Source organism: Synchiropus splendidus, chromosome 8 (assembly GCF_027744825.2).
Source record: "Synchiropus splendidus isolate RoL2022-P1 chromosome 8, RoL_Sspl_1.0, whole genome shotgun sequence".
Taxonomy (NCBI): Eukaryota; Metazoa; Chordata; class Actinopteri; order Syngnathiformes; family Callionymidae; genus Synchiropus; species Synchiropus splendidus.
The window spans coordinates 13,988,366-13,996,844 of record NC_071341.1 but is presented as its reverse complement, the minus strand read 5'-3'; the positions used below and the strand labels follow the sequence as shown (position 1 = coordinate 13,996,844).

Genomic DNA, 8,479 nt, shown 5'->3' with positions numbered 1-8,479 from the left:
TGATCGGAGCAGCAGGTGAAGCTGTGATCTCCAGATCGAAAAGGAAGACGGTAAGTGCTGACTTAAGACAGTAGGTTTCACGACAAACATCACCCGTCTTTGATGCAGAGTCACCAGATCGGGTCACCTTGAGTCCCTCTCCACACACCTGATTGAAAACACTGTCATGTGACTCGAGGACAGGATACACTCACCTTGAGGACAGTCCATAAACGCATCAATTATTTGAGAGATTCCCGACCTTTTCCGCCGAGAAGACGGCGGTTAATTGTGTCACCATCCAACCAAGACGCTTGCCGGAGGGTGACACAGTTTTGTTGCTGATGGCTCAGATCTTATCTAGAATACAGGCGCCGCCCGGGGAATATGACGTGATAGAATCTTCAGACGGAGCAGTTACCGTGCGAGTGAGCCATTTTCAGATGTCCTGAGGATGCAGCAATAATGAATCGGTCTGACTGCTCGAATGTGGACGCGTGCCACCCAATATTCCGCGCTAAATGTGTGTTTTTCTTCTGCAATTCGATTTGCCGTGGCTGTAGATTCAATTACGGGGGGCCATCACCGGGCCCCGGCGTGTCCTGAGATGTTGCCAACACCTATTGATGAAGATGACTCTTGTGTCCCTGAAAGTGTGGCGGTGCATTAAAGCAGGACTGAATCCTAATGTGTGCTTTCTTTTTTTTTTCCACAATGCAATAGGTGTCAGTGCAGTGCAGCAAGGAGCTGAGGGTGGGAGACTTATTATAGCCCTAGCAACAAGGCAGGGATTGGCGGCTGCAGAGCGGCAGCTCAGACGCCATTGGCTGGCGAGGATGAGCGTTCAAGGCAGAGAATTTCATCTCATGAAAGGTTGAGTGCAGCAAGCTGCAGCAGGAGGCTGCAGTGGGAGGGTGGGCGATCCAGCAGTTTGCTACTTCAGCTCAGCATCCGTCAGTGAGGGGGCCCCGCTCACACTTGCTGAGGAGTTAGTCAGATACACTGCGAGCAGCGGTTGGTTTGAGCCATCGCTGTTCCGCCACTTCCACCATATTTCCCCTCCGTGCAATATTGATTATTTTATGAGAGACGCATGGGGATTTTCATATCACCCTATTTCCTGTGTTGCAATGCAGCTTCACACACACCGTCATTCACTCTCACAACAAGAATCCAATTCCTCTGAAGCAGGGCTGCACCTCACAAAGGGTTAAATGAGGTCGTCCTGACGCAGTGTCCTTATGCTGTCATCACAACTCCAGCTTTATAGTCATTTCTCCAAATGATTTTGGTGGACTTCTATTATTAGTCTCCATTAAATTGAATCTTTCATCACTATAAAGGCCATGAGAAATTATCTCAGTAGCTGCTTCACTGGATTATTTTATAGTGTTCTGCATTTTAAATCCCAAACAGAAGGGTTAACTAGGCTCTATTGATCAGGATTCTACTCAAGATTATTCAACTTAAACTTAAAAGTTGACTTAGACTGGATTCATGTCTATGTCATGAACTGCCCTTTTGGCTGTAATATGCTGTTTATATTTTTATTATTGCTAACACAGCGCAGCTACATTTTTAGCATTAAAAATGAATGTTAGTCCTCATGTATTTATTTATTTTATTCATCTGACACTCAAAAAACAGAAATAAATTAAGTTTATCTTTCAAATTTTCTCATGAAGTGATGGAGCCTTTGCAGCTACAGATACCTGTTGTCACTAGTAAATACACAGCGCTACCTCTTTGAGTAATCCTTGCTACGTGTGAAGATTCAATATAAGTACCTTCTAATGGGTGTGGCTCTGCAAACTCCAAACATTAGTTTAGATCTGCTAATAATAACGCCACTCCTTCAGCGATAAGTCAAACAGAATGGAAGTAAATGAGCCGTGACGCTAAATGATCTTGTTGCAGGGAGAAGGGGAAATATAGATTAACCCGAATAAACCATTGTTTTAATAGGCAGCAGATGGCTTGCCGATGCCTGTTTGTCATCACGCTGTTTGGAATCTAAACTGCGCCGGCAGAATATATGAGAATAATTCTTTAAATCACACTAAAAAAAACGAGATTTACGCCGGTTAAATTGGTGTAGTCTTATGGCGATTTGTAGCAGGACTGTGTGACTGTCTTCACAGACTTTCCTTACCCTGGACACCTCAGCTCAGGCTGGGACCCCATGATGCGTTGAGGTCAGAGTGGAGCTTAAATCTTTTTTATCTTTGGTCTTCAAGTCTCAGGATGCACCAGACAAGAATGTCCAGAGATGTCCCCATAACTTATCTGATCCCCACTGAAAGGTTGACTTCTGAAGCAGAGGCCCTCACCTTCCCAGCTAAATTCAGGGGAACAGAAGTGACCTAAATATCTTCAGAATCCTGACTTCTGACTCACAAACTGAGGTGCGAACGACACAAACACAGAAAAAAAGAGCAAAAAAGGAATCCATTGTGGAGACAATGCATGTATTCTTGGCAACACTTCTCAAATAAATAGATCAACAGAAGACAAAATTAAACCAAAAAAAGAAAATCCAGTCGAAAAAAAAAAAACTCAAAGAACTCAAAGTGTAGCATTCAAGGGGAAGCAATGTGAACATTTGTGCAGAATGCCGTCATGATTTCATGCCGTTCGCCGGGCGAGCGTCGGAAAACCACAAACTTTATAGCAGGTTAAAAATAAACCAAAGCAGCTGTGACATGGAGCGTGAGCTCATGGCGGCCGGCTCGGGACGGTGATGTCATCAGCCCGTGTAACTGACTTTTAAGGCTTTTGGTTTCTTCCGTGAGCCGTCTCCTGCGAGATGACAACCATTTTATGCTGAGAGCTATAGAGTTAGCAGCAAGGCAGAGTGACTCAGCAGCGAGGGGGGCACAATGAGAGCAGATGTTTTGGTGTCCAGCTGTTTGACTGAAATGTGTCGATATGTTTGGTCTGATATGAAGCGGATCAGCACCTCCAAGTCTGAAGCCATGGTTCTCAGCTGAAGCTCTGTTTGTGAAAGAGCATTAGCGATCACTGGAGTGGAGCTGCTGATCCTACTGTAGGAAGCAGGTGCCATGTAGCTGATGTCACCTTGTTTCAGCCCTTTGGAAGTTTTCCAAAGCACGTAGCTGGAAGGAGACCAAAGGGCGAACTCTGGACCATTGTCCTTCCGGGTGGGGAGAATATTTGGAGGCGAATGAAGCGGCGCGTCCAAGCTAAATAAACGAACGTTGTGTGTCTTTAAATCCGGGGTGGTCAAGGCATTCCTTTTATTGATATGGTGCAGCCCCTCTCCAGCCATCCCCTGCGCGAATATGCTAGTCGTCTAAGATGCATGTTGACATGCTGCACAAAGCAACACAACGTGAGAAACCGTTTCAGGTTGGATATTACATCTTGCACACATGCTTCATCATGATACAGGCACAAACCGTAGCGAACCCAAAAATAAAAAGAATCCGACAATCCAAAACGGCTAACAAGAAAAAGAAAGCACCAGAGTGGGCGACGATACAACAATACACTGGACCACCACCGAAATGGCGCGTTAATAATTTAGTCATATTCTTTTTTATTATCATAGCTATTATTTCGGTTCTTGTGCAACTGCTACATAATGACTCACATTCAAGATATTTTGTCACTCAGGAACAGCTAAAAGGTAAAAAAAAAAAAAAAAAAGAGGAAAAAAAAGAGACAAACAAAAAATAAAATACTGTCAGAAAGAAACATGGTCCATGTGGTGAATCATAACAGCCTGAAAACATCACCATCGTTCAACTGGATAAGCATGACAGTAGAAAGTATTGAAAAAACATATGTGACGAACACCAGCAGGTAAGATTAAGTGATCACTGGTGAGGTTTTAATCTTCTTTTTTTTTCTTTCAGTAACAAATTGAATACACATATTGCATGTCACTATAGCAACGCCCAGTACAGGTCAATTTTTACGATCACCATTTTGGTAGAAGCAAATCAAAAAGATATCAAAATAAATAAGAAATCAACATTAGACAAAGCCTGTTTTTCTCAATCATATGAATACTTAACACCCACAGTATAAGTTAATAAAGTCAAGCTACTGTATATAAATACATCACCAGCATGCACAATATTGAATATTATTGTTGTCATCATCTTACACTGAAGAAACAGTATAGTAGGCAAGTGCATTTAATAAAACAAACACAGAAATAAACCACAAACTCCGAAGCTGCTTTTATTCTTTTTTTTGTCTTTTTTTTTTTAAATGACTGTTAAGTCTCTGCTTTCAGTTGCCAAAAGAATCATTGGTTCCAGTGACACATTTATGTTTCGGTAGAAGCCAATTCAGACTGATCTGAGCTTTAGAATCTGGGTACGAATTGGAGGGCGGGGGCTTTAAAGGCCCGTCCCGCCAGTGTCGACTGGAACCAATGCAGACTTGTTAGTGAGGCATTCCCATTCAAGCATTTTCTCTCTCAAGTGACTCAAATGCAGCTCTATCTCGCAAAAACCTAACAAAGCAGCTTATCTTGACAGAACAAGACCAGTCCCGATGCCAGTGTGAGGCCGCCATTTCAATCCAAGAACAACCACTGCAGGCTGATTGACTGACATATCAGTGGTTTTGGCAAATGTCAAAGAGAAAATCAAGAAGAAGGAGGCCCCTTTCAACTGTATATATATTTCTATATATATTTAAACTAAGATTTAACCTCCACTCTCACCTCTCTTTTGATTCTTTTCTTTTAACACATGGAAAAATAAAGAACTGCTGCTGCGGTAGTATCATCGGCAAAAGCGGCTGCCAAAGTCCACCAGCGCCTTCATAATTTTTTTTTTAAATCGAAGAGTGGCTTCCGTTTAATTGTTGCCCTCACCGCCCTCGTCATCCTGCTGGTCACTTGTCCACAGTGTCAAGTTGTCTCGCAGCAGCTGCATGATGAGAGTGGAGTCTTTGTAGGAGTCCTCGTTGAGGGTGTCGAGCTCGGCGATGGCGTCGTCGAAGGCGGTCTTGGCCAGATGACAGGCCTGCTCCGGGGCGTTCTGGATCTCGTAGTAAAAGACAGAGTAGTTGAGAGCTAAGCCCAGGCGGATGGGGTGGGTGGGCTGCATGTGCTCCTTGCTGATCTCGTGGGCCTCGTTGTAGGCCTTCTCCGACGACTCCACCACCGTGGCCCTCTTCTCCCCGGTGGCCACCTCGGCCAGGTAGCGATAGTAGTCGCCCTTCATCTTCAGGTAGAAGACTTTGCTCTCGTGTTGTGTCTCGCTGCAGTTCTTGATCAAGAAGTTATCCAGAAGGTTGAGCACATCCTGGCACACGGCCTCCAGCTCCTTCTCAACCTTCTCCCTGTAGGCTCGCACCATCTCGATCTTCTTCTCATTGCCGTCGGCGGAGGTCTTCTGCTCGATACTGGAGATGACCCTCCAGGACGAGCGGCGGGCGCCCACCACATTTTTGTAAGCCACGGACAAGAGGTTCCGTTCCTCGTTGGACAGGGCCTCGTTCAGCTCTGTTACCTGAGGAGACACAGCAGTCAAAGCCCATGAGACGGACGTCACCGCCAGGGAGGGAACAGTGGACGGTGATGCTCAAAAAATAAACCGGGCGCAGGCCAACAAGCAGGACTATGAAGTATGAAGTGTTATTCGGTGACATCCCATTGGGTACACGCGCCACAGGAGTTACAATGACTCGGCCATACCCTTCTGGTGACCCCATAAACAAGTCTCCCACTGGTTCAGCATAGCCAACAAAGTCGCTAACGGACAGGAAACTATGTGCAGGGGCTGCAGGTGGGACTCAAGCCAAGTCTCTGGAGAGAAGAGCAGCTGTCTCTGTCGTCTTTGGCAAGCGCCTGAACCACTGCCTACAACGGCTTCCCACTCTGCACAGCGCAGTCTGGAGGTGGAGTCACCAATCCATCCATCAACTCGGCCGGTCGGCGTTGAGGTCTCACAAGGACAGCTAGACGAATAGAACTATTCCACTAGAATCAGGGACATCCCAAAAGGAGGGAGTGGGTGTGTCCCTCCAGGACGGGGTGAGGAGCCCAGTTATGTAAAAACCACCTGGTTTCCCTCCTTGGGAGGTTTTCCAAGCGGCTCCCACTGCCTGTCGACCAAAGGCCAGATGGGGAAAATTCAGAGACGTCTCTGTCTCTCCTCCCCCCAGCTTCATTTGAAGCTGTTTGCTCAACGGAAGACCATTTCATCGCTTATCCATATAATCTCATCTCCAAAAAAGTGTTTGGCTTTTACATTTCATCGGTACAATTCCCAGTTTCCATGGCGATCTGTTCACCCTGGCTTCCATTATCTCCCACCACCACGTGCACAGCTAATGCTAGTTAGAGAGGAGCGATATTCAGAAGCAGCAGTGGGGGTGGGGACGCGAGGTGGTGGGGGGGGAGAGGACCGTGGATGGCTGACATGCTCTCAGCAGCTCTGTGGGGCAGCTGCACTGTAAGTAAAACCATCACTGCAAGGAGGGAGGGGTGTCCCAGTGACCTTCTCCCTGGCTCGACATGACCTTTTTACCTGACTGCAACGCCGTGCTGTGACATCACTCCAGTTGTTAAATTTAGATTTTGACAGGTCCCGGTGACACGGGGGCGGCGAGGAAAGGTCGAAATACCGCATGAAGCAACACTATCATTTTCCACACATTTCTGAGGAGGTTGACTCCAGTTTAGGTTCCTCAGGAGCAATTTCTCCGAGCACAAAGATGGCGCTGACGGCTGACGTCATGAACGCCGGCGAGCGGAGCGACCTACCCAGACGCCGTGCTTTGATCCACTCTCAATTCAAATGCTAAACACCGAACAGATGTGAAGACTGAAATCATTTCAAGGTATTTTAATGGAAAGTCTACCACAATGATCGATTTGGAGGCCCAAAGAGGCGGCGGGTCATCTTTTGTCCTCCCTGTCCACAATGGGACAGGGATTCCCTGTCGATGAGGGAGTGAGAGTACACACCCCTGCAAAAAAAAAAAAAAAAAAAAAAAAAAGAAGAGGGGCCCGGTATGGACTGCACTGACACGGCAGATTGTTTAAAGGGAACGAAATCCCTCCCTGCACATCATCCCCACCTCCTGCAACCAGAAACCCCCGGTGACAAATGATCCAGAGGGGCTCTGTCCTTCTCCTTGCAGGAACCGGTTTATAACATGAACCTTGATAAAATCAGTGCCAAGGTGTGACACAGCATATTTTTTTTTAATAGTCAAGGTGACCAGTTAGTGGCCATAGACCCCGAAGCTCTATTTTATCCATTAGACAATAGGAGGGTTGTAGAAGGAAAAGAAGAATAGACTGTCTGTAGACTCAAATCTGATCACTGCAATATGACAAAGAATATTCTAGAGAGATTCTACTGCCTCCTATGTTTGTTGGGAGTAAATTACACTTTGTCAGACTCGATTAAAACAGAAACATGACTCGGAAAAATCATCTTTACCCGATATATTCCACAGGATTTCATCAATTTAGATCTGATATGGGATTTTTTTTTTTTTAAGCGGAGGTGACGGAAGACGGAGGAAGGAGTACCTGAAGTGAGTCTTCAGATAGGAATTGTTGGTCCTAAGTAGGAATAATGAGGATGGAAAAGACGATCCTGCTGTAGTGAAAGGCCTGTGTGAGGGTGGAATGGCCCTTTATTGAGTGGCTCCTCCGGCAGAAAGGCACCGCCCAAGGAGGAGGCAGTTAGAAAGGACTCGTTAGACCGGATCACACGGATGAATTAACGACGAAATCAGAACGCCTACGCGTCATTATTTGTCATGTTCGGTCGGTCTTCGGCGGTATTACGCCACCGTTCGCCCCGTCCGACACCGAGACGCGCCTCAAAAACGCGCGTCGCTCCGTTCCCAGCTCCATCACGGACACATTTGTGAATGGACTCACCGATTTCATAGCAGCAGCCATGTCATCGTATCGCTCTGCCTGCTCAGCCAGCCTGGCTTTCTGCACCAGCTGCTCGCGATCAACCATGTCTGAAGGTGATGAGTGGTCGCTGTTGGAGCGCCTCGACTTGGGAGATTCGGAGGAAACGATCGATCTCGGTACAATCGCAATGCAGTGGAAATCCGAAGTGAACGCTGCAGCTGTTCCCTGCTGTCTGTCTGTGCTCCGCGCAGACGGGACACCCTCTCCTCTCCGCTCGCGCTCCCTCCTCCTCTTCCTCCTCCTCCTCACCCACTCCTCACCCACTCTCCCTCGGCTGCGTCATCCGCTCCGAGAGGTGGGTGGCGCAGCCGATGATGTAACACCCTTATACGGCGGCCGGCGGAGCCGCGTGTCGCACAGTCCGCTGGGAAATGTAGTCTGCATGAATCCAACATGTTCACATCCGACACCGTAACCAGGAGGATCGGTCGGTTCTGATTTGATCCGATACCTTCGACTTGTCACTCAAAAGGTTTTAATGCTTAATGTTGCCCCCCGAGTTATTGGGACGTTTTTTTTTATCCCATCTTTAATGGCAGAATTAAAAGTATAACATGGCAAGAATAATTATATCAT

General features: G+C 46.7%; 1 protein-coding gene across 1 annotated transcript; it reads right to left on the bottom strand.

The window, feature by feature from the left end:
* Nucleotides 1-2,350: 2,350 nt before the first annotated feature.
* On the bottom strand, nt 2,351-8,129 carry ywhag2 (3-monooxygenase/tryptophan 5-monooxygenase activation protein, gamma polypeptide 2). The gene is made up of 2 exons (XM_053873263.1): nt 7,862-8,129; nt 2,351-5,471 (listed from the first exon to the last, which is right to left on the bottom strand). The coding sequence occupies exons 1-2, from the start codon at nt 7,946-7,948 to the stop codon at nt 4,815-4,817; spliced, it is 744 nt and encodes a 247-aa protein (XP_053729238.1). The 5' UTR covers nt 7,949-8,129; the 3' UTR covers nt 2,351-4,814.
* Nucleotides 8,130-8,479: the final 350 nt, after the last annotated feature.